Source organism: Scylla paramamosain, chromosome 17, assembly GCF_035594125.1.
Source record: "Scylla paramamosain isolate STU-SP2022 chromosome 17, ASM3559412v1, whole genome shotgun sequence".
Taxonomy (NCBI): domain Eukaryota; kingdom Metazoa; phylum Arthropoda; class Malacostraca; order Decapoda; family Portunidae; genus Scylla; species Scylla paramamosain.
This window is the reverse complement of record NC_087167.1, coordinates 16991503-17018321: the sequence shown is the minus strand read 5'-3', so window position 1 is coordinate 17018321 and position 26819 is coordinate 16991503. Positions and strand designations below refer to the sequence as shown.

The window sequence follows — 26819 nt, the reverse complement described above, 5'->3', positions numbered from 1 at the left end:
ATAAAGGTGCAACAACAATAGCAATAATAGTAATAATGACAGTAGTAGTAGGCTACTGGTAGCAGCAGTAGTAGCATCAGTAGTAGTAGTAGTAGTAGTAGTAATCTCACACAGGCTGCTGATGATGACAATGCTGATCCCTTCTCCCCCGCCAGAGGGCGCGAGATGCGAGGGTTGAGAGTTTCGCGCCAAATCGAGAAGTAAACAAACCTCCAGACGGGCTTGGCGCTGCTGCTCCTGTCATTACTCGTGTCACCACATTAATACTTGCAGTATGTGGAGCGATTCAGGTGAGTGAATTAGAAGAACTCTATTCTTTAGCGCTATTAGGGTGTGGTATACAACCAGCGCGGGGGTGAAGAGAGGTGGTGGAGGCTGCAGCCCTACTGCGTGTGCCCCGGCAAGGTTGAGGTAGTCTTGTTGGTAATGCCACAAAGGGTCACATCCCCAGAGTACCAGATGACCATACCAATACTAGTAATTGACTCACAGCAAAAGAAAGAGAAAGGATGAATTATTTCTTTTGCCAAACCTCTCTCGGGTCCACCAGAGGCGAGGGCGCGAGCAGGGAATGGCCTTGAAAAGTCGCCTCCTACAGTGCCAGGTTCGAGTTAGGCCTTCACTGAGACCATATGGCAGCCTTTCCTCATTTCCTACCAGTAGAATGACTGAGTGTGGATGTGGTGGTGTGGCTGAAGGAGTGGATCTGGGTTGTCAGATTCAGGTGAGAGGCGGTGACACCGTCACGTGTACCTTTGTACCCAGTTGCCCATCGACCATGTGATTGATCTTGGATAGCAGGGACTTATGGAATAAAGATTGGTAAATTTGCAGTTTCACCCAATATCCCCAATCTCTACCCACACCCCCCAACCCCTCCAGCAAGCTTGGGGGCCTTTTTTTTTTTTTTTATGTAGGAAGGACACTGGCCAAGGGCAACAAAAAAAAAAACGGTAAATTTATAGTTTAAGCCAATGTCCCCAATCTCTACCCACGGCCCCCCAATCCCTCAAGCAAGCTTGGGGGCCTGTGGGGAACCTAACCTAACCTGCCCGAGCAGCTTATGGGTACTTATAGAGACTTCCTATTGGTGCAACTCGTGGTGTTAAGTGGTGGTAGCACGTGATTGGCCCGAGGAATTATAGACACAGTGATCCTATCCAGCAGCTACCCACAATTCAAAGCATTAAACAACTGAAGTTCAGGCAACAATATACCATTTATGTTTACCTGTGGACTTAGAAAAAGTTGAGAGCGCTGTGCATTCCCAGGCCTATTGTGGCGTTATTATTAATTTCCGACAAGTAGTGTAATCATTAGAAATGATGTGAATAGTGAGAAGAACAAAATGAGGTAGGTTATTACCACGTAGTGTGTAATGGCTTAAAATATAAAACCAAAAAAACAATAAAAAAAAAATATACCCACTGAAATGCCAGTCCCACAAAAGGGTCAAAGCAGTGGTCAAAAATTGATGAATAAGTGTCTTGAAACCTCCTTCTTGAAGGAATTCAAGTCATAGGAAGGTGGAAATAGAGAAGCAGGCAGGGAGCCCCAGAGTTTACTAGAGAAAGGGATGAATGATTGAGAATACTGGTAAACTCTTGCATTAGAGAGGTGGACAGAATAGGGGTGAGAGAAGGAAGAAAGTTTTGTGCAGCGAGGCCACGGGAGAAGGGGAGGCATGCAGTTAGCAAGATCAGAAGAGCAGCTAGCATGAAAATAGCGGTAGAAGACAGCTAGATATGCAACATTGTGGCGGTGAGAGAGAGGCTGAATACAGTCAGTTAGAGGAGACGAGTTGATGAGACGAAAAGCTTTTGATTCCACCCTGTCTAGAAGAGCAGTATGAGTTGAACACCCCCCCCCCCCCCCCCCCCCGACATGTGAAGCATACTCCATACAAGGACGGATAAGGCCCTTGTACAGAGTTAGCAGCTGTGAGGGTGAGAAAAACTGGCGGAGATGTCTCATAACGCCTAACTTCATAGAAGCTGTTTTAGCTAGAGATGAGATGTGAAGTTTCCTGTTCAGATTATAAGTAAAGGACAGACCGAGGATGTTCAGTGTAGAAGAAGGGGACAGTTGAGTGTCATTGAAGAAGAGGGGATAGTTGTCTGGAAGGTTGTGTCGAGTTGATAGATGGAGATTGAGTTTTTGAGGCATTGAACAATACCAAGTTTGCTTTGCCCCTATCAGAAATTTTAGAAAGATCAGAAGTCAAGTGTTCTGTGGCTTCCCTGTGTGAAATGGTTACCTCCTGAAGGGTTGGACGTCTATGAAAAGAAGTGGAAAAGTGCAGGGTGGTATCATCAGTATAGGAGTGGATAGGACAAGAAGTTTGGTTTTGAAGATCATTAATGAATAATAAGAAGAGAGTGGGTGACAGGACAGAACCCTGAGGAGCACCACTGTTAATAGATTTAGGAGAAGAACAGTGACCATCTACCACAGCAGCAATAGAACAGTCAGAAAGGAAACTTGAGATGAAGTTACAGAGAGAAGGATAGAAACCGTAGGAGGGTAGTTTGGAAATCAAAGCTTTGTGCCAGACTCTATCAAAAGCTTTTGATATGTCCAAGGCAACAGCAAAAGTTTCACCAAAATCTCTAAAAGAGGATGACCAAGACTCGGTAAGGAAAGCCAGAAGATCACCAGTAGACCGGCCTTGATGGAACCCATACTTGCAATTAGATAGAAGGTTGGGAAGTGATAGATGTTTAAGAATCTTCCTGTTGAGGATAGATTCAAAAACTTTAGATAGGCAGGAAATTAAAGCAATAGGACGGTAGTTTGAGGGATTAGAACGGTCACCCTTTTTAGGAACAGGTGGAATGTAGGCAAACTTCCAGCAAGAAGGATAGGTAGATGTTGACAGACAGAGCTGAAAGAGTTTGACTAGGCAAGGTGCAAGCACGGAGGCACAATTTCGGAGAACAATAGGAGGGACCCCATCAGGTCCATAAGCCTTCTGAGGGTTTAGGCCAGCAAGGGCATGGAAAACATCATTGCAAAGAATTTTAATAGGTGGCACGAAGTAGTCAGAGGACGGAGGAGAGGGAGGAACAAGCCCAGAATCGTCCAAGGTAGAGTTTTTAGCAAAGGTTTGAGCGAAGAGTTCAGCTTTAGAAATAGATGTGATAGCAGTGGTGCCATCTGGTTGAAATAGAGGAGGGAAACAAGAAGAAGCAAAGTTATTGGAGATATTTTTGGCTAGATGCCAGAAGTCACGAGGGAAGTTAGATCTTGAAAGGTTTTGACATTTTCTGTTAATGAAGGAGTTTTTGGCTAGTTGGAGAACAGACTTGGCATGGTTCCGGGCAGAAATATAAAGTGCATGAGATTCTGGTGATGGAAGGCTTAAGTACCTTTTGTGGGCCACCTTTCTATCATGTATAGCACGAGAACAAGCTGTGTTATACCAAGGTTTAGAAGGTTTAGGACGAGAAAAAGAGTGAGGAATGTACGCCTCCATGCTAGACACTATCACCTCTGTTATGTGCTCAGAACACAAAGACGGGTCTCTGACACGGAAGCAGTAGTCATTCCAAGGAAAATCACCAAAATACCTCCTCAGGTCCCCCCAACTAGCAGAGGCAAAATGCCAGAGGCACCTTTGCTTAGGGGGATCCTGAGGAGGGATTGGAGTGATAGGACAAGATAAAGATGTGAGATTGTGATCAGAGGAGCCCAACGGAGAAGAAAGCGTGACAGCATAAGCAGAAGGATTAGAGGTCAGGAAAAGGTCAAGAATGTTGGGCGTATCTCCAAGACGGTCAGGAATACGAGTAGGGTGTTGCACCAATTCCTCTAGGTCATGGAGGATAGGAAAGTTGTAGGGTAGTTCACCAGGATGGTCAGTGAAGGGAGAGGAAAGCCAAAGCTGGTGGTGAACATTGAAGTCTCCAAGAATGGAGATCTCTGCAAAAGGGAAGAGGGTCTGAATGTGCTCCACTTTGGAAGTTAAGTAGTCAAAGAATTTCTTATAATCAGAGAAGTTAGGTGAGAGGTATACAGCACAGATAAATTTAGTATGAGAGTGACTCTGTAGTAGTAGCCAGATGGTGGAAAACTCGGAAGATTCAAGAGCGTGGGCACGAGAGCAGGTTAAGTCATTGCGCACATAAACACAGCATCCAACTTTGGATTGAAAATGAGAATAGAGAAAGTAGGAGGGAACAGAAAAGGGGCTACTGTCAGTTGCATCAGACACCTGAGTTTCAGCGAGGAAAAGAAGATGAGGTTTAGAAGAGGAGAGGTGGTGTTCTACAGATTGAAAATTAGATCTTAGACCGTGAATGTTGCAGAAGTTAATGAAGAAAAAGTTGAGGAGGGTGTCAAGACACTTAGGGTCGTCGACAGAAAGGCAGTCCGACCTGGGGACATTTATGGTCCCCTCCCCAGATGGGGACTCCGAGGCTTGTGTAGGAGTCGCCATGATGATTTTAAAATTTTTGAGTGAAGGGTGTGTGTGTTATTAGGTGCTTGTAGTTTTGTGTGGAGGAAGAGAGTTGTCTTTAGAGGGCAGGCTGTGACTGCCCCCTTGTGTTGTGAGACACAAAGGGAAACGTTCAGTGAGGTCACAGCTGGGTTTAATGATAAGTTCACAGCACCCCCTGAACAGTGCTTTAGACCTCACTGGGAGTAATGTGGGGAACTGGGGATTTTTTTTTTTTTTGGGGGGGGCATATACGAGTGATATATAGACTTTGAAAATGTAGGGAAATTTCCCTAGAAGTCAAGGAAATTTCCTAAATGTAGCAAACCAAAAACCTATTATAACCAGGGGGCTGTGCCCCCTTGAACCCCCACCATTATTATATTCGAACACAACCAGAAAGCTAAGGTAACCTAACCTTACCTAACCTTACCTATCCTAACCTAACCTAACCGCGCTTAGAGTGTTTGCGCACCATTGATAACAAACACACGAACACACTCCAGCATTGATAACAAACACATGAACACACTCACTATCCTTTCAATGACTGTGGATCCCAGCTAAAAACTGAGGTAAATCTTTGAAATTCCGTCCCAACCTTATTATTCATTTGTGACAAGGTAATATGGGGTTAGAAATGCTCCTAGCAGTGTGATCTAGACCGTGAGACACTTCGTACTTATGTGCGGTTTATTGGGGGAAACTGCAATTATACCTAAAGATTGAGTAATCTGTTGTGTAATATGATGTAATGGACAACACTTATGATTACATGTTGGAGTTACTCACCTGCTGGCTGCCCTGTTACTTTTGCCAGACAAACAAGTAGAGGAAACTGCCTGTGAAATACTAGGGTAAGTCAGTGCAGGCTCTTAGAAACTGGTAAATTCTTACAATAGGATCAAACTACATTTTGAGTAGAAAAGTATGATATTTGTTTTTTGTTGTTTATGTTATATAAACAATTTTGAGCTTAAAACATGTCAGAAATACTTTATTTTACCCTTGTCTCCCCTCATCCTTTCACAATCTTGGGGACTTGTTGGGAAGCAGGGTTTATGGGCAGGGAACACAAAAATGGTCATTTAAGGGTACTTGAGAGGAGGTGATAGCTTAAAAGAAGGCAAACCTTATCTGACCTAACCTAATGTAACCTGACCTAACCAAACCTACACACTTTCCTTAACAAAAAATTCCTTTGTCATGGAAACTATTAATTTGCGATGAGATCTTAAAAAAAGTAAGTTTCTCAGTACCCATTAAGGTAATCAAAAACAATACTCCTAAATGTGTAGGGCATTATGTTCCTTTCCTAAAATAATACTGAAATTGTTAGTGAAGGGTTTGGCAGAACAGATATAGGCAGTTGACATGCTCTTTTGCTAATCTGTCAAGGTCACTACTGCAGATGTCATAAGTGTATCCCAGGAAAACAAGACTTACAGAAATTACTAGTGCCAGATGGCAGATGGTAAACGTACAAAATTAAGGAGTCCTCTGATCTTCACATAGAGTAGGCCTTTTTAACTCCCTGCTCCTTATATTAAGTCATAGAATTTTACACTAAATCCACTTCCAAACTGTTATTGGAATCTTTAAACTCATTTGCTATGCATTGCAGTTACATCATGAGGGAAGCAGTGAATGATGACTTTGTTCCCAGCAGGTGGAGGCTTCAACACCAGCTTTGGGGGAGACAATGGAGCAGGTTATGGCACACAACAGTTCGCCTCCCCGGGCCCTGAAGCTAAAAGGGTGAGCATTATTAATTTATACTCTTCCCCTAACATTTATTCATTTATACCCCTCCCCTCTAACAAAAATAAATGAGAGAGAGAGAGAGAGAGAGAGAGAGAGAGAGAGAGAGAGAGAGAGAGAGAGAGAGAGAGAGAGAGAGAGAGAGAGAGAGAGAGAGAGAGAGAGAGAGAGAGAGAGAGAGAGATACATTAGTAGAAAAGGTGAAGGTAAACTAAAGCAGAAGAATACATATGTAGTATTCATACTTTAGTGCTTGTTTTCCTATAATCTTTCCCCCTCATTTATTTCTGTGTTTATTTATTTTGTATGGAGAGGAGACTAACCAAGGACAACTTAAACATCTATCACTTCACAACCTTCTATCTGATTGCCAGTATGGGTTCCGTCAAGGCCGCTCTACTGGTGATCTTCTGGCTTTCCTTACTGAGTCTTGGTCATCCTCTTTTAGAGATTTTGGTGAAACTTTTGCTGTTGCCTTGGACATATCAAAAGCTTTTGATAGAGTCTGGAACAAAGCTTTGATTTCCAAACTACCCTCCTACGGTTTCTATCCTTCTCTCTGTAACTTCATCTCAAGTTTCCTTTCTGACTGTTCTATTGCTGCTGTGGTAGACGGTCACTGTTCTTCTCCTAAATCTATTAACAATGGTGTTCCTCAGGGTTCTGTCCTGTCACCCACTCTCTTCTTATTATTCATTAATGATCTTCTAAACCAAACTTCTTGTCCTATCCACTCCTACGCTGATGATACCACCCTGCACTTTTCCACGTCTTTTCATAGAAGTCCAACCCTTCAGGAGGTAAACATATCACACAGGGAAGCCACAGAACGCCTGACTTCTGATCTTTCTAAAATTTCTGATTGGGGTAGAGCAAACTTGGTATTGTTCAATGCCTCAAAAACTCAATTCCTCCATCTATCAACTCGACACAATCTTCCAGACAACTATCCCCTCTTCTTCAATGACACTCAACTGTCCCCTTCTTCTACACTGAACATCCTCGGTCTGTCCTTTACTAATAATCTGAACTGGAAACTTCACATCTCATCTCTAGCTAAAACAGCTTCTATGAAGTTAGGTGTTCTGAGACGTCTCTGCCAGTTTTTCTCACCCCCACAGCTGCTAACTCTGTACAAGGGCCTTATCTGTCCATGTATGGAGTATGCTTTACATGTCTGGGGGGGTTCCAATCATACTGCTCTTCTAGACAGGGTGGAATCAAAAGCTTTTCGTCTCATCAACTCCTCTCCTCTAACTGACTGTCTTCAACCTCTCTCTCACCACCGCAATGTTGCATATCTAGCTGTCTTCTACTGCTATTTTCATGCTAACTGCTCTTCTGATCTTGCTAACTGCATGCCTCCCCTCCTTCCGCGGCCTCGCTGCACAAGACTTTCTTCTTTCACCCCTATTTTGTCCACCTCTCTAATGCAAGAGTTAACCAGTATTCTCAATCATTCATCCCTTTCTCTGGTAAACTCTGGAACTCCCTGCCTGCTTCTGTATTTCCACCTTCCTATGACTTGAATTCCTTCAAGAGGGAGGTTTCAAGACACTTATCCATCAATTTTTTTTACCACTGCTTTGATCCTTTTATGGGACTGGCATTTCAGTGGGCTTTTTTTTTTTATTAGATTTTTGTTGCCCTTGGCCAGTGTCCTTCTACATAAAAAAAAAAAAAAACTACATGAGAAATAAATGTTTCACAGATATTACTTACATAAGAGATAATTAGTAGATGAGTTCCAATGATTCCTTTGTATATGTGAATGGATACTCCCTCTTGAAGGAATTTGGATAAAAAAGAATACCTAAAGATATGAAAAAAAAGAAAAGAAAATACAGGGGAACCTCAATTACTGAATGCCTCCCTTTTTTAACAATTTGGCTTTTTAACAAAATTTTGAGCTCATTATTGCTCTGGTTGTGGTACCATAATTTGGTTCTTGAATAAAGTTACTTGATTTCAAATTTTAAAAGACATAGCAAAAGCTGCTGTTTATTACTAGTTTATAGTTTGTATAAATATCTACTTCATTTTTATACATTTGGAGGAGAGAGACAGAGTGGAAGACAATAATTCAGTCGTTGAAATAAGGTAAATGTGATCCCGTTAAAAAGCCTTGATGTAAACAAACAGTTCTCGGTGCTCAGGAGTAATCCCAAGCCACCTGTGGCTCTCTTGATGACCCACAATGCCATCATTACTGCACAACTGCATTTTCCCAGCAGCTTTTCCCAGTAGCAAGATGTCTAAGTGTTATGATCACCTTAATTTTGGCAGTAAGTGGGTTGCTTCTCTGTGTCACTTTGGAAGGCTTCCCTCACTAGATTGGTCTAAATAGTATCTTCTGATAAGTTCTGTGTCGTAGATTGGTCTAAATAGTATCTTATGATAAGTTCTGTGTCACTAAGTTCATTCAATACATCCTTTCTGAATAAATAATGTTGTGAAGCAGCCACTTTGGCTGTGGGAGCATTTGTCATAAAGCCACTAGACTGGTGTCTGGGAACGGATTAATCCATTTTACATTGATTCCTATGGGGAAAATAGTTTGTTTTTTAACATTTCAGATTTTGAACGGCATTCAGGAATGAATTAAGTTCGAGGTTCCACTGTACTATAGTTTAACTGGACACACACACACACACACACACACACACACACACACACACACACACACACACACACACACACACACACACACACACACACACACACACACACACACACACACACACACACACACACACACACACACACACACACACATGAAGGTGGTAATGTCTTTATCAGTCACTCATCAGGCCAGGTTACAGCCCTGGCCCCAGTTGTCAACAATGATGAGTGAGTGATTACTGTCTTTGAGCAAGAGGGTGAAAGTGCCTGATAATTCACACACACACACACACACACACACACACACACACACACACACACACACACACACACACACACACACACACACACACACACACACATTTTGTTTTAATGTTAAACCTCCACTTCTTACCTATTGCATATTTTCAGTCTAGCAGTCTGCTATACTGATATCAATAAACCATCTATTATTATTATTATTATTATTATTATTATTATTATGATTATTATTATTATTATTATTATTATTATTATTATTATTATTATTATTATTATTATTATTATTATTATTACTTGCACACAACTAGTCTTAGGATAATTATGCACTTAAAGTATTGGATACGCAACACTGGAATTCTTTCTCAGAGTTTTCTTATATTGATTCTTCCTGCTGTGCTTCTTGTCCCCCACATTAGCAAAACCGCAGGATAGAGAGTGTGCTGCCTCTCACCATCCAGACTGTGTTGGGTCTGGACGAGAACAACCAGGAATATCTTGGCACTCCGGTGAGTTCATGTACATCTCCTTTGGGTCCTCTTGTGTGCGTCTCCCTTGCCCCTTTGTTTTCCTTGTCTATTCTTTAAACATATTGGTGTACTAATTTCACATGTGTGTTTTTCATTCTTTGTTTCTTTAGAATTCAAGGATCATATTTTTTCCTGTAGACATTTCATCTATTGTGATTGATTGGTAAATTGATTGGAATATACAATATCACATTCTTCTCTTATAATATTAAAAACAAGCTGTCCAATCTATGAAGAAAAACTGCTGTAAGTGGAAATTAATTTAATACTATTATATTATTACATTGATTGTAATGGTCACCTGCTCTCTCACTTACTGGCGTCGGCTTGTTTGATTGTCACCTCACACACCCTTGCTCCCCACCTTTCCCAGTATAACTCCACTGGTAACATATCCAGGTAACTAACCAACTACCACTTAACCCTGTGATATGCAACAATTCACAGCACTAAAAGCAGTGCATGAAATCTTTTATCAGGATCTACAAGAAAGAAAGGAAAAGAATAGATTTTGCAATTCTTAGCCAGTACAATGTTTGGAAGTGGCTGTAAAACAAGAAAAGATACCTCAAAGTGGTTGGTAATTAAGAAAAGATGTACCATATAGCAGTAAAAGGGTTAACTATTTATAAAGCAGACACAATAGTCTACTTGGTAAAATATGTATTATTATTATTATTAACCTCATCTTCAACCCACACATTCATCCTCCTTCACCTCTTATCCAGTGCCCTTTACCTCCCCTTTTCTTCTGTTTCCCTTACTTTGTGATCCCCATTTATTTACTTTTCTTTGATAAACTGTTAAACTCCCATTATCCATTACTTTTACCTCTCTCTCTCTCTCTCTCTCTCTCTCTCTCTCTCTCTCTCTCTCTCTCTCTCTCTCTCTCTCTCTCTCTCTCTCTCTCTCTCTCTCTCTCTCTCTCTCTCTCTCTCTCTCTCTCTCTCTCTCTCTCTCTCTTCCCCCTGCATCATTATATTTTTCAGTCATTATTTACATCTTGTCTTGTCTCAGTTATCACCTTGTTTATTTCTCTTTGTCCTTTCACTTTCTACTCCATCCCTTTCTCACAGGTCAACATGGTAACAGTGATGGGTCTGATCCAAGAGGTGAATGTTACCAGCACCAAAGTGACTTACACACTGAACGACACCACAGGCACCATATGCGCTATCAAGTGGCTTGACTCGGAGACTGTGAGTGTTTATATTTGTTTGGGACGCACAGCTTCAGCTATCTTCAGTATCTGTATTTGTCCAGTTTTCTCTTTTAGCTGATGTGCATTTCTTACCCATATAATTTATTGTAGTCTGTTTCAGTTGTCTGTATTTCTGTAATGGGAAGCTGTACTTTTTTTGTTATTCAGATAGCTTCCCTTTCTCTATATTATATCCATTGTCTTATAGGCTCTGAAATATTAGGTTTCTTCTATTTCTTTTGTCTTGATTTTATATAGGTATCTCCCTTTTATTTGGTAGTTATTATTTATTTATTTATTTATTTATTATGTCCTTCATGTTCTCTAATGTCTCTAGATGCTCTTCCTTGTTTAAGGAATAGTCTCTGAGTGTCTATTTCTTCCTTCATATTCAACAGTTTTAAATTGTTATCAAGTCTCTTCTTTGCTGCACTGTTGGTAGGTTTATCTTTCTTCATAAATCAATTCTTTTTAAGCTATGGGACTGTCTTTATGTATGTATATGAATGTTTTAAATAATAGATGTCATTCACCACACAGGAGGAAACCTCGAGAGAGAACATATACTCTTATCTGTGGTACCATCTTTGTGTATATATGTGTATGCTTTAAATAATAGATGTCATCCACTACACAGGAGGAGGAACCCTTGATGGAGAACACTTACTGCCAGGTGCATGGAACCTTCAAGACCCACCAGGGCAACAAGCAGCTCCTTGCCCTGCATCTGGAGCCCATCACTGACCTTAACTGGATCACTGCGCATATGCTGGAGGTGGTGTACACAGCTCTGCAGCTCCAGCGCATAAAGACAGAGGTGTGTGTGTGTGTGTGTGTGATTCACCTACGGTTGCCTGCTGGTTACCTAGCCAGCTGTTCCCCAATGGAAAGAGCTCAGAGCTCATAGTGACTGGTCTTCAGGTAGGACTGAGACCATCGACACACCACACACTGGGACAGCAAGGTCCCAGTTCCCGTACCTACTTGCTGCTAGGTGAACAGGGGCTACACATTAAGAGGCTCACCCATTTGCCTCTCCGCTCCTGGGATTCGAACCCAGGCCTTCTTGGTTGTGAGCTGAATTTGCTAACCACTACATAATGCAGTGTGTGTGTGTGTGTGTGTGTGTGTGTGTGTGTGTGTGTGTGTGTGTGTGTGTGTGTGTGTGTGTTTATTTATTAAAATAAATAAATAAATAAATAAAAAGTGGGTTCTGGCTAAAGATAACAAAAAGCAGAAAAAAATGCCCACCAAAGATGCTAGTCTCTGGGGAGGTGTGTGTGTGTGTGTGTGTGTGTGTGTGTGTGTGTGTGTGTGTGTGTGTGTGTGTGTGTGTGTGTGTGTGTGTGTGTGTTATTTACCTAGTTACAATATACATGACCAGAGTTATGCCTGTGGTTCTGTTTCCATACCCTACGTTTGTCTAGTTTTTCCATGGTGTACTCTCCTTACCTCTGGCATCTCTTCTGGTTTATTCTGAACATTTTAATTTCATCCTTTCTTCCTGAATTATTCCTGAATTAATGTTACATTTATTTACTTGTTGTGTGCATTTATGCATTATAAGAAACACTATGTTCCAGTTTGTTACTTGTGTATGAGTGATTCATTTGTGCCTCAGTCAGGGCTGGTAGAGAGAGAGAGAGAGAGAGAGAGAGAGAGAGAGAGAGAGAGAGAGAGAGAGAGAGAGAGAGAGAGACTCCTATATCATTTCCCTCTTTCAGTGTTCCTTCCTTGTTCATCAGACTGATGGATACAGTGATCAAATGCTGCTAACTTTTTCATTTTTTACTCCCCATGTTCACTTTTCCTTTTCCTCAGGCGAGTGACAGTGGCCTCGGCAAGGGTGCCTTGGCAGGGAGCAGTGATGGCATGTCAAACTCCATGGTAGGCTTTGGGGGTCTGGCTGGCCCTGGGATGCCTGGTGGGGACATGGGTGGCAGTGGCAGTGGTGGGTACTCCTTGATGGGCCTCACAGCACAGCAGAAGATGGTGTTTGAGGTGATGTATGGGTGTTATTCCTCTCACCCTTTCTTTGAAGCATAATTAATTCCCTGTGTTCTGCATCACTGGTCATGTAACTACTTAGTTTGTTAAACTTACTGAGATGTTTACTGTTTTTTGCTGCTTCAATTAACAAATTTATTCAGGAGAGAATGTTAAAGTTAATTTTTCTTTGTTAATAGGCATTAAGTATTCCATTCTATGCTTTGACATCCATTTAGGTGGTTACTTGTGCAAAAAAATAAAATAAAACTGCATAACTTCATAAAAAAAGATAGAAATAGTGTTTTAGCTGCATCTTGTGCTTTATTCTTACTTGCTAGTCCTAACACTCATGCAACATCATGTTCTTATATTCTTTAACTGTACCAACTCCTTGCAGGTGATCCGGTCAATTGTGGATGATAGTGAAAACACTGGCTACTCGAGGGAACACATCAAGGCGAAACTCAAGGGCAAGGTGACGCCGCAGCAAGTCGAGTAAGTGTCTGGTCTCTTTTGTATCAACATAAGTTTCATTTACCTACATTATAAACATTGATTCTGAAAGCTGCATAGGTCTCATTTACATAGAAGAAAACATACATAAGGATTGCATGAAAATATTAGGGGTGAAAAAGCTTTGTGCGTAGCTCTAGAATTCACTTTAAAAATGAAGTTTGGAATATTGATTTGAGTCCAAATTAGTTAAGATGTATAGGGAAAGAAAAAAAAGAACTCGTAGTCTTGAAAATTTGGAGGAAGTTGTGCAAAAGTGTAATCCATGCAAATTCTGAACTTTAACCTTCTAAATTCCAAACTCCTTTTTAGCTTCTACCCTTCTCTCTCTGTATCTCCAATCGTATTCTTTTTAATTTTGATGTCTTCAAAATTTCAGAGTCCTTTTTACTACTAACTTCCTTCCTTTTAACTTAATCCTCCCTCTTCTCATCTCCAACCTTCTTTCTTTCTTTAACCATTTGCTCCAGATACTTAAAAAATGTGTTGCTCATATACGACGTAGGCCCGCAAGAAGTAACTTATCTGATTTCTAATATAATAATATACTCTCTCTCTCTCTCTCTCTCTCTCTCTCTCTCTCTCTCTCTCTCTCTCTCTCTCTCTCTCTCTCTCTCTCTCTCTCTCTCTCTCTCTCTCTGAGTCAACCCTTCAGTTGTCATAGAAATATGAGGGAGGAGTTGTTGTTCTTTCTGGGCATAAGTACCACACACACACACACACACACACACACACTTATTTGGGATGGTTGGGGGGTAGTAAATTAAAGAAGTGGTAATGGGTTAAGGAGGAATAAATGGGGAGAGAAGGAAAGGTGAAGTTATCGGAAAGGAGATTAGTGCACAGCTGTGTGTTTATGCATGTAAGTCAAATTCTCTCTCTCTCTCTCTCTCTCTCTCATATATATATATATATATATATATATATATATATATATATATATATATATATATATATATATATATATATATATATATATATATATATATATATATATATATATATATATATATATATACACACACAGAGAGAGAGAGAGAGAGAGAGAGAGAGAGAGAGAGAGAGAGAGAGAGAGAGAGAGAGAGAGAGAGAGAGAGAGAGAGAGAGAGAGAGAGAATGTAGGGAGAGGAGGGTAAGAGGGCAAGGAATGAACAAGGAAAGGGGGAACAGTCTCCCTTCCCAGGTGGATGGGTATTGGATCAAGAGAAGGATAGAGGGATATGGAAGATAAGGGAAAGACCATAGGAGGGAAAACTGTGATGTAAGGCTCTGCCAGTGAGACTTCCTCATTCTGGATAGAGAGTGGGGCATGGTGTAGCTCATTTATGTGACTAGTGGCAGCAAGGAGGGTGGGAGGAGCAATAGAACCTCAAGGACATATACAGAGTCTGTCAAGACAAGTTAAAACAGGATATGGGATCGCTCAGCAACAACTAAATAAAATGTAACCACAACACCTGCTTAGGCATCAGCGTATATTCCACTGGTGCTTCACGATGCGTCATCGTCTTAAAGGGGGTTAAGTTTCAGCCTGGTTAAAGATTTAGGAGTCCTGAGAAATAGCCATCAGAATGGACAGAAATCTAAACAGCTAGCAAGATAAGAAATAAAGAGTACTCTGCTTTCCTTACTAATAGCAAGGTATGATCACAAGGCCTGACAGGAAAGGTAATAATTCTCCTTTTTGTCTTTCCAGTAATGTGCTCTTCTTCTTGAGTAGTGAGGGACACGTTTACACCACTGTGGATGAGGACCACTTCAGAGCCACTGATGGTTAGCTACACAGTGTCTCAGCCATCAGTCCTGGAAGTGTAAGGACATACTTCTGAATTTCTGTAGTATTTCTTAAGTAACTAATTACTTGTGCATTCCCAGTTAAAGATCCAAAGCTGTTTAGTATGATACTGAAATAATTGTATACTTGACATAATGTTTGTATACTAAGAATTGCTGCCTTTTTTATCGTGTTCCAATTTTGTATGATACATATATATATATATATATATATATATATATATATATATATATATATATATATATATATATATATATATATATATATATATATATATATTCATTATTAAGAGGAAAACTAGAAATTATGTTGTTTTAAATTTGCTTTTGTACATGTATATCATTAATGTGAAGTCAGACTGTGTAGAAATTCAGCAAAGCAATAGTAAGAAACTTGCACATTTATACAAAAGACTTGAATGATTGCACAAGAAATCAAGAGAATAAACTTATTAAACATGAGCTTAATTCTGAGATGATGCTGTTCATTGCCTTTCATTTAAACCTGAGAGAAGGAGCATCCAGTGAGTGTAGGAAGCCTTGACCTTGATACAGAGGAAGCAGTTCATTGTGTTACCTGAAGAACTAGTTAAATATTGCCACCAAAAAAAAGTTAATTCTTGTGCTCTGTATGCAGGATGCAGGATCCAGGTGGTTCTGGTACAGTGCTTGGCTCATGGCTGAAAGTTTGTCAGGTTAATACGGTGGAACCATGGTTACTGAGTGCCTTGCTTTTTGAACAAAATTTTGAACTCGTAATTGCTTTGGTTGTTGAACCATAATTCAGTTCCCAAACAAAATTACTTGATTTCAAATACTAAAAAACAAACCAAAAGCTGCCATTTATTACTAATTTGTAATTTCTATAAATATTTTATGTATTTGGAGGAGAGACATTGGTAAACCAGTAATTCAGTCTTTGAAATAAGTTAAATGTGATCCTGTTGAAGAGTTTTCAGCGCTCAGGAGTACAGTAATCCCTTGACTATTGCGGGTGTTATGTTCCAAAACCCCCTTGATAGATGAAAATCTGTGAAGCAGAAACAGGGCTGTGTTCAGTAGTGCAAATGAACAGTTTTGTGCACCTCCCAAGATACTGTAAACAAATCAGTGACATTGCCATGGAAACGGCGACATTCCACCCAATTCTGTAGCAGTAAATTTGCCTTGACATTTGCTGTCCTTGGTGATGAGGTTCTTGGTGAAGATCTGTTATTAATTATTCATCCCATTTCCCTTATGTTCATTCTTTTATATATTTAAGACTTATTACTTTACTTACTAGTGCATGTCATTGCTTGTATGCAAACAGTATTGTGGTCATCTGCCATAAATGAGCAAGTGTAACACAGCTGTAAGTATGGTTGGGTGGCCATTTTTTGTTGTAACATCATCACGACACAGCGCACCACCTCCTCGCTTATAAACCTTTTCTACACTCTTAAACACTTTTTAAATTCAAACTTTTGGCCACATCCTTATGTATTAAAAAAAATTGAATTCAGTACACTCATCTGTGGAGATACTACAACCTGATTGATGATGATGACAGTATCTGCGATTCTTTGTTTACTCATTTATGGTACGCTACGTATTTTCTTTTATCTTACTTTAAATAATGTGTAATACAGTACAGTACTGTACTGTATTTTTATTTACTTGTTTATAAATTTTTATACTAGAAAATGCTTATTTTACCACAGAATTAAAATTAAAAAATATATAAATACCTATCAGCTGCAAAAACCCATGACCTAATGAGGAATCTGTGATATAAGTTTACATGTATTAGCCAGAAAAATCCATGATGTACTGAGGGCTTGATAAGTGAATCTGCAGTAGTTGATTGTTGACTAATCCTGAGCCACCTGTGGCTCTCTTGATGACTCAATGCTATCTCTGCTGCACAACTGCATTTTCTAGTAGCTTTTCTTATCAGCAAAATGTCTAAGTGTTATGATCACCTTCATTTTGGTGGCAAGTGGGTTGCTCCTCTGTGTGTCACTCTGTAAGGCTTCCCTCACTAGATCGGTGACAAAGGAACGCTCTAAACGGTATCTTCTGATGAGTTCCGTGTCACTAAGTTAATTCAATATGTCCTTTCTGGATAAATAATTTCTGAGCTGAAGATGTGGAGCGGCCATCATGGCAGTGGGAGCATTTGTCATAAGACAGGGTTGACAGCTGTCCAGGAACAGATGAATTAATTTTACATTGATTCCTATGGGAAAAATAGTTTTGGTTTCTGAACATTTCGGATTTCAAACAGCATTCAGAAACTAATTAAGTTTAAGAACCGAGGTTCCACTGTATTGTTTTACAGCAATTTCTTGGGGAAGAGGTAGTACTCTTGTAACATTAGCTTACAGTCTCATAATACCCTGAAGCCAGTTGATGCTGAAGGATAAAGAGGTCCACCACCAGCTCTTCTCAACTTTTAATGTTCGCAGGAACAACACAGAAGTGCCAGAGTGCAGGTGCAGTTATTGTTGCTGCTGTGTTCTGGCCAATACCATATTGATCAGATAAAAATTATCAACAACCATTTCCTATGCTGCACTTTCTTGGCAACTCTTACACTTTCTCCATATATAACATTATGCCCTTTTGTCCAAGCTTCATAGTGTTCACCTAATATAAACATAACTATAACAGCCTTAGTGCTACATAGCCAATTGTTATTTATTATTTCCTCCACTGCTTGCTGCCTTCCTGCTAGCAGGAGAGATGAAGTAAGGCCATGCTAGGAACTGACTCCTTGGTATAGTCATCATCCTCACCTCTACTTTTGATTAATAAATATGATACAAAGGTAGATGACTGTGGCTTAAATGTACAAGAAGTAGTAGCTTCCATTCTCACTCGAAGTAGTAATGAAGGGTAACGTAATAATGGCACCGTCTGGCATCAATAATAATGACACTGTCTGGCATCAGTAACACTCACACAGCATTCACCTGTGGCATCCAGGGAGCTAAAGCTTGTGGGACGGGACGAGCACAAACCACACCTTCTCCACTAAGGCTTACCTAATAATAGACAACGCCTCATAATAAAAAGAACTACAGATATGGTCTAGAATCACAGTTGCACAAAAGTACGTACATACATAGCCCAACTGTCTGTGAATGCTGGAGGAGGTCATGACAGCTTCCGAGTCACAGGCATATACTGGGCAAATTTACTAGGAATACAAATGACAAAATAAGGTCATTTTTGTGTTCCCATCTATATTTACAATGAAGGCACAGCACAAGAGGACCTGACCACCCACAAAGAGTAAGTATGGCCATGTCTTGTGCCATCTGTCTCTGCTAGCTTGGGGTGATCTATCCTCCAAATGGTTGTTTAGCTTCTCAAGGGACTTTGCAACACTGGACTCTGCATTGACATCACCAAGAGCCCATGGAAGTTATGTTGATGTTGGTATCTTCATTTGATTTATAACTAATAACTTATGTATATATGTTCAAATGTCTAAAGATCTGGTACATTCATTCAAAGGCTTGCAAGAGGTGTTAACGTTTTGCAAACTCTGCAGCCTTGCATGTGAGTCCTGGGTGTGGTGAGTGTCCTATAGTAGTTGTGTAGATTCATGAAGGTTACACAAAAATCAAAATCTGTAGAAGGCATAATGTTATGTCTTAAATTTAGATTCATGATGTGTACTTAGGAGTGTGTCTACTTGGGTACTGAAGATGTATTGTTAAAGCTGTGCATAACAAAAGGTTCCCTGGAAGGCTCCCAAGGCACTGCTATGGCCGGATTTGGTAAAATTGAACTAATAGCACCAAGTGTTCCCAGATTCTGGTCTTTGGCATAAGAATTAAGGTCCAGCCACGTAATGTGACTTAATGACTAGCAAACTTAGTCTACTTAGTGTATTAGCTATTGAGAAACTTGTATTTCAGTCCGAGTGGATAAACATGACTGTGCATCATGGCACATAAACTTTGTTAATAGTTATTCATTTAGGAGTGATCAGGTAGGGTGGTGGCTCGTGAAGAGGAAAGTCAGTGCTGTGTTACAGGAATGTCAAGTTGGATATGTGGCTGTTGTGTGGCAGCCTTGCTTTGCTGTGCCTGTCTTGGTGTCTCTGTGTGAGCTACACCTTGCCTCCAACACTGTAAAGGTGGAGGGTAGTAACTAAATCAATCTCCATCTACCTTTATTGCTGTCACTGCTTCTTGTAGTGACATCTATCACTTTAGGTTTCTGCAGATGTATTTCCTTTCCTTCATTAAATATATCAGACATTTAACTTAAGCTTGGTGGCTTTGTAGTGCAGTAATCAACTCATGGCTGAAAGATTGTGAGTTTAACTCTGGCTCACTGCAATTTATTGGTGGGAGAGATAGTATCCTCTTGTAACTCAATCTGGTGTCGCAGTTCAATCAATTTACAGCTATTTTCATTATATTAATTTATTTATTTTACTTTTTAATTGATATATTTTACTTACTCAATTACTTGTTTATTTTATTTATTTATTTTGTTTATTAATTTATTTTCTTTAACTTGTGGTGTGCCATGAGAGATGTTCTGGATAAATAAAGGTGAAGGCTGAGTCTCCTGCTGGCTGCTCCAGGGGAACAGCTGCAGGAGTGTCATGGTTTGGGGCTGACTGACTTTTCCTCTCTGCAGCACTGGAGTTTTGTAAATGAATCAGATGAGGGGACTGAATAATTTAGTTTTGACCTTACTTTTTTGCAATCAATAATAAGCAGATGTCATATATCTGTAATGAGGTAGATGCTGATCCCCTCACAATGTTGCACTTATGTATCACCTGCCACTTTTCATAATAACTTTTTGTGGTACATTAAAATCCAAGTACAATTCCTGCCTCATATTTTCATATTATAATGCAGTTCTTATCTTCCAGTAAGCAACAGAACTTTTTGAGAGAATTTTGTTTCAAATTGTTCTTGAGAAAGTGTAAAATTGTAGCTTTAGCTTGTATTTCCTTCAAACTACTCCAAGAACTGTCCTTGAGAAATACTCGATAAGTATATTATTTTTTTTTTCTCTTCAGTTAAGGAATGCTATACATCCCTCATTTTACAATTTAGAAATTCCAGTCATACAACAGAGAGGTGTGTATTCTGCAAACTTGAAGCTGTGTGGGAGGCCTCAGACTGTCTCATATGAGTTCAGCAGAAGTCTTACAACCTGTGCTGGTGTGCTGCTACTTATTCAGCAGCACTATGTATTTTGTATCAGTAGCACCAGCACAGCCATAACTTGAGCAACAGGTCAAAATGGTCAGAAGAGAAATGTTAAAGAGAGTGGAAGCAGGTGAGGCAGATAAAACTGACTGCTGACTGTGACTTTACTGATACTTATATTTTTCCCTTTGATACTTTTGTATATCATTAGTTTTGTCACTACAGCACAGGGAGGAAAGAGGACAAGGCTGCAGCACTAAACAGTAACATCAAGAGAGGCAGCAACATTACAGCAGATGAATCTTAAATCCTCTTACAATCTGCTGTTTCAGGAAGTTGTATAAAACTCTTGATGAAGATACACATAGGTATGTACTAAATCTTGCAGGGAGGATGTGCTAATGTAAGCAGAAATGATGGGGTCAGAGTCTGGTTTAGTGTAAAAGTGGGGAAGAACAAAGCAATATGTCAGTAATAGTAGTGAGTGTAATGATGAGTGCCAGCTCAATAAGAAAAGTTGTGTAAAAAAAACTGGATACTCCACTGAGACTTTTGAGCAACATGACACAAGGCATGAGTATATCTTTCCCCCACTCATGTTACTTCACATGAAGATATTAACAATCATGGGAACACAATTCACATTCTTTTCCATCAACACATTATTTCATCCTCCTCCATCACTAACATATGATATAGGTAAACACTCTATACCTGTACAATTATAAGTAAATGCAATCCCGCCTTCATCAACTTCTTTCCTTCACAATATAGCTCCATTATTCCCTCTTGTCAACTTTCTTGGATATATCTTCATATTAAACGTGTCCTTTTGTCCAGGCTTCAAATTACATATTCACCAAATATAAAAACTATAACAGCCTTTGTGCCACAGAGTAAGTTATTAGTTTAGTACTGGAAACCCACACTGTTCAGTTCTAATAATTTTCTCTTGGTGGTCATCTCAGTTTGTCTCAGTATCTGTAGAAGGAAGACTTGCGTCCCACAGGAGAGTTGTAGCGAGCGGAATCGAAGGCTGAGGATGGAGGGGAGTAGGGACCTGAGCTCCGGTAGGAGGAGGAACTAGAGGATGGAGAGGTGAGGTGGGATGAAGAAGACGAGGTTGAGGAGGGAGAGTTTATATGTGATGGAGGGCTGTAAGGTGTGGGGTGTGAGAAACGGGTGGGGTTGGGGTGTGGTTGTGGGTGTTGGGGTACAAGGCGAGTGTGTGGGTTAGGGCTCGGGTTGACCAGGGGCTGTCCTTCCACCAGTGTCCTAGTAAAAGGATAAAGTGTATTTAGAACATGGTTATGATGAATTTTTTGTATAAAGTGTAGCATATTGTAATATTTCTTACAGTTACTTATGATTATTATCAATACTTAAGTAAGTGAACAGATATGTTAATTTTTTTTTATCAAGACATCAAAGCATCAGCATGTAACTTCTCGTAAACTCACAGTGGTAAATTGTGGTCATTAATGGTTGTAGAACAGATAAAGATAGTAGGCAGTGCATATATGTGTCCAATGTTATTTTTCATTCATATTTGGAGGATCCATTTCGGTGCTCTGATCAACATCACTAAACTGACAGCTTAATGGTGTAACATTAAATAAAACCACAAGTAATTTTGCAATAACATATTTAAGATTTGATGATTGCTGTTATCACTTGAACAAAATTATTGATAGAAAATATTTTCATCAATGATTAGTTTGTTCAAGATTACTTCATTATTCTCTCCAGACTGAGTGAGCAAATCTGAGAATTAGGTCTTGGTCTTTAGTTGAATTCTCTCTCTCTCTCTCTCTCTCTCTCTCTCTCTCTCTCTCTCTCTCTCTCTCTCTCTCTCTCTGTTAGGCAAATAACACCAAGAACACTCACATTGCTCACAGAATCAGGTACTGAGCACCAGCAGCATTACCGTCACATAAATAAAAGAAGGATGCATGTTAGCAGTGAGAATAATGCATCAGTGCAGTACATATATGATAATTGCTGATCCTGGCTTTGTCATTCCATATTCCATACACAGTGCGGCTCATACTCAGTGCAACTTTCAGAATGGTAACTCAAGCCTAAGTTTGGCATACTGGAAAAAAAATGTTACCCAGTGCAGTGTTAAACAAGTATCTGGGAGTATCTGCATGCAACTGGGTGGGCTGGTGAGATTCCCGTATCAACACAAGGATACCAGACACTATGGTCCTATATACCTTGTGTTAGCCTGACTGTGAACAGTCAGGTAAGGATAATGGACATAGTACAAGTCTATATACCTTGTTTTAGTTTGACCATGAATTAAGAGGTAAGGGTAATAGACATAGTACAAGTCTGTATCAGTTGAATTGAATTCTTAAACAAAGAAACAGACACAGTACAAGCCTATATACCTTGTGTTAGCTTCTCTTTGAATACTTAAGCAATGACAATAGACATAGTACAAGTCTATATACCTTGTGTTAGCCTGACTGATGAACAATGGAGGAATTGCCTATATATGTCTCGCTTTATGAAAAGTGGAAATAAGGAAGAGCAGATGAAAGATGGCCTCTTAAAATTTCAAGAATCATCACTACTGATTTCCTTTGAATTAAATTAATATTTGTTGCAAGTCACACAGTAATTAGTTTTTTCTCAGTTAGAAAGTGACCTCAGAGTTTATACAGTGATCACAAAACTAGTAATTTTAAATTTCTAATAATTATTGTGAAACATTCATCAGCTAGAAGTAATTATATATATATATTTTTTCCATACATGTTTCTTCCCTAGAGAATATGAGAAGCCTAAGGTAGCTCTGATAAGTATAGACCTCATACAGGTAAACTTAGTGAGGGATTTGCTGTGTTGCACGGAGTTCACCTGTCCCATTACGGGAAAGTCACCGGGAGGGGGTATACAAGCAAAAGCGAGTAAGCATACAAAAGGCAGAATGCGTGTGGAGTTTCCTCACTCGTGGATGAAGACCCTTCCCCGAGGGGCGCCGCGGCCACGGCTGGAGAAATGAAGGCGGCACGGGCAACAGAAAGACACCATTATATAGACATAATGGCTAGAGAGACTAATAGCCTAGTCACACCATTACATAGACATAATGGCTAAAGAGAGATGTGATGTCCTAGACAAGACATCATTACATCAATATAAAGAGGAAAAGACATCATTAACTTGATGGCCTAATCAGTTCACCATCAAATCAATATAAAAAAGGAAAAAGGCATCATTATCTAAACATTATGACTAGAGGTTGATAACCTGATCAAGACACCATCACACTGGTATAAAGATAGAGACAATACTACCTAGCCATAATGGCTAAAAAGGTTGAGTCCATCATCACATAGACATGTCAGAAAGAGGGATATCCCATCAAAATAATGACTTATTTGCGGAGATGAGATGGGTAGAAAGATGGTCAAAGATATGGTTACATAATGGGCATGACTGGAGATGCTGATAATGTATGCAACACAGCGAGTGAAGGGCAGTAGCATCATAAGAGTGAAAAGGGAAGTTGAGGGAGATGTTACTGCATAAAGACTTAAAAGTTTCCTTGTCTATCCAAACCATTCATAAAAAAAAGTAAATAAATAAATAAATAAATAAATAAATAAAAATAATAAAATAAATAGATAAATATTGATGTGGGTAAACTGAGTAATCCTTTCTGCTCTTAAAATATTGAATGTGTTTCCGTGTAACTTTGGTTCCACTTATCACCATATAATTTCCATATGATAATAGATGAAAATTAATAGGTTCTTAGAAAATCAGAGGATTGAAGATTGCAAAAAATACCAAGTAGAATGAAAATGAGTGCATAAGTTTATAATTTATCATATAAATCTTTAAGTAGTCATATAACTTGAAACTATTTATAAGAAAAAAAATGTAAAGGTTGTTCCAGATTTGCATATGCACTACCAATGATTGATAGTGAGTTGTCATTATAATGAAGGTTAATAGTGAATATTAGATCAAAGTAGAAATAATATTCAGGGTTTGTAATCATGTTACCTATTAACACGTGATTTATATTGGGAGGTGCATAAGTTAGGGGTTGCTATTATGAGGTCACCATAATGACGACAGCTAGTGAAAACGATATATAACTCCAACTAAGCGTATATTTAAGTGAAACTGTGTCGTGGTGATGACATATAGTATAATAAATAATGATAAAAAAACGTGTCAAATTAATAAGCGTGGAATAATATAATTAAACAAATAATAATAATAATAATAATAATAATAATAATAATAATAATAATAATAATAATAACACCGACAACAACTAAACAAATATAATAAGAAAGAACACAAACAAAAACTAAAAGGAGCATGAAATTAAAAGAATGCAAAGTGGGCCCTGAAAAAGAACCATGAGAGGTCATAACGAGGACGAAGTTGATTGTCAGCGCGTTGTACACTTATCCCACAAAAAAGTGTTATTATTCAATTCTTATACACCCACGGCCCGTAATAAGCAGCGCGTAGTGTCGATGAAGTATTCGTGAGTATGCGTGAGGCAATACAGTGACCGGGAACACAGAAGAGAGGGTAGTGAAGGACACGAGGAGGAAAGGTAACCTCGTCGCCATTACCTGGCAGGTACGGTATAAAATGTTATGTTGCAAGTTTAGGGTGTAATTTCAAAATATGTCGCTCCCAGTAAAAGGAGTGAATGATGGTATTTTCAAATTTTTCTAATGCTAATTATTTGAGCTCTATAAATTGTCTAAAAATAACTCCAATAGAAGCAAAGGAGTCAGAGGACATTATTTGTAGATCATAAGACTTGAAACTGAAAAAAAAAGTGAATCTCACCAATAGCGGCTCCTCATGGATCAGCTAAATTATGCATGTAAGGTGATAAATACGCACTGTACACCACGTGTATGGTGTTTTTGTTTTGGGGCCACGCATGGTTACGTTACAGTGACGTGATGGTTTTATTATAGTTTAAGCCATTACACACTACGTGGTAATAACCTACCTCATTTTGTTCTTCTCACTATTCACATCATTTCTAATGATTACACTACTTGTCGGAAATTAATAATAACGCCACAATAGGCCTGGGAATGCACAGCGCTCTCAACTTTTTCTAAGTCCACAGGTAAACATAAATGGTGTATTGTTGCCTGAACTTCAGTTGTTTAATGCTTTGAATTGTGGGTAGCTGCTGGATAGGATCACTGTGTCTATAATTCCTCGGGCCAATCACGTGCTACCACCACTTAACACCACGAGTTGCACCAATAGGAAGTCTGTATAAGTACCCATAAGCTGCGCGGGCAGGTTAGGTTAGGTTCCCCACAGGCCCCCAAGCTTGCTTGAGGGAATGGGGGGCCGTGGGTAGAGATTGGGGACATTGGCTTAAACTATAAATTTACCGACGTGATTCGCGTTGCGCCGCATCACAAATTCCAAGTCCATGCCGATGAAGCTGTGACTACATCAGATCGGTCACCACAGGAACTGCTCTTGTGGCAGGTATTTTATTCACCATTGTATTATTGACAAATATTTATGTTGCACTGGATGCAAATTAATAATTATATTAATATGTAATCAAATAAGTTTTATGCGCAACACCTTTGTACCGCAAATAATGCCACTAATTCAAATGGACTGGAATTAATCCGCGTTTATCATGGCGTCAGAGAAATGTACAGAGCGTGATTTGGGTCTTCTCGACTTTTTTCTTGCGGTACATTGGTAAACCCAGGGAACCATCTACCGCCTTATCACCTGAATTTTGTAAGTAATTAACCAATGTGAGGTTAAGTTAGGTAATGTTAGGTTAGGTTATGTAATGTTAGATTAAGTTAGCTTTGGTAATATTGAGTTGGTTTAGTAATGTTAGTGTGGGGGAGGTGATATTACGTTTGTTGACTATTTTTTAACTTCTCCCAAAAGTGGTTTTTCTCCTTTGGACTTAGACTTTTCAATGGGTCCAAATTTGGCTTATTTAGGCATTCCCCACCCTTAAAATCCCACTTTCCCACCAGGTCCCCAAAGCTTGCTGCTCCGGGAGAGGGGCGGTAATAGAATACAGGAGCCGCTATTTGAATTTGTGATGCGGCGTAACACGAATCACGTCACTGATGTTACCAAGCGTGACCCCAAAACAAAAACCATCACACGTGTGTTGTATAGTGATTATTCATCACTGTATATGCATAATTCAGCTGATCCATGAGGAGCTGCTATTGGTAAGATAAAAAAAAAAAAAAAAAGACAAAGACAAACAGGAAGGAAGCGGAATATTTTCTTATTCGATTACTGCTTATGATTATAGCTTACAGTGTTATCTTCATTCCTTTGCTGACATTCATACTTGACTCTGAATATATATATATATATATATATATATATATATATATATATATATATATATATATATATATATATATATATATATATATATATATATATATATATATATATATATATATATATATATATATATATATATATATATATATATATATAAAAGGATGTGGAAATAAGACTATACAGGAACTAAAATTATT

The 26819-nt window shown here is 39.2% G+C and overlaps 1 protein-coding gene across 2 annotated transcripts; it reads left to right on the top strand.

Moving 5' to 3' along the window:
* The first annotated feature begins 134 nt into the window (after positions 1-134).
* On the top strand, positions 135-15592 carry LOC135108520 (replication protein A 32 kDa subunit-like). Of its 2 annotated transcripts, none has more exons than XM_064019622.1 (8): positions 135-290; positions 6105-6196; positions 9499-9588; positions 10686-10808; positions 11448-11627; positions 12632-12811; positions 13197-13294; positions 15009-15592. In XM_064019622.1, exons 1-8 carry the CDS (start codon positions 275-277, stop codon positions 15088-15090), a joined length of 861 nt encoding a protein of 286 aa, XP_063875692.1. In that variant the 5' UTR covers positions 135-274; the 3' UTR covers positions 15091-15592. The 2 variants fall into 2 exon arrangements, with proteins under 2 accessions (XP_063875692.1, XP_063875693.1); XM_064019623.1 differs by having other exon boundaries at positions 138-290; positions 6108-6196.
* Positions 15593-26819: the final 11227 nt, after the last annotated feature.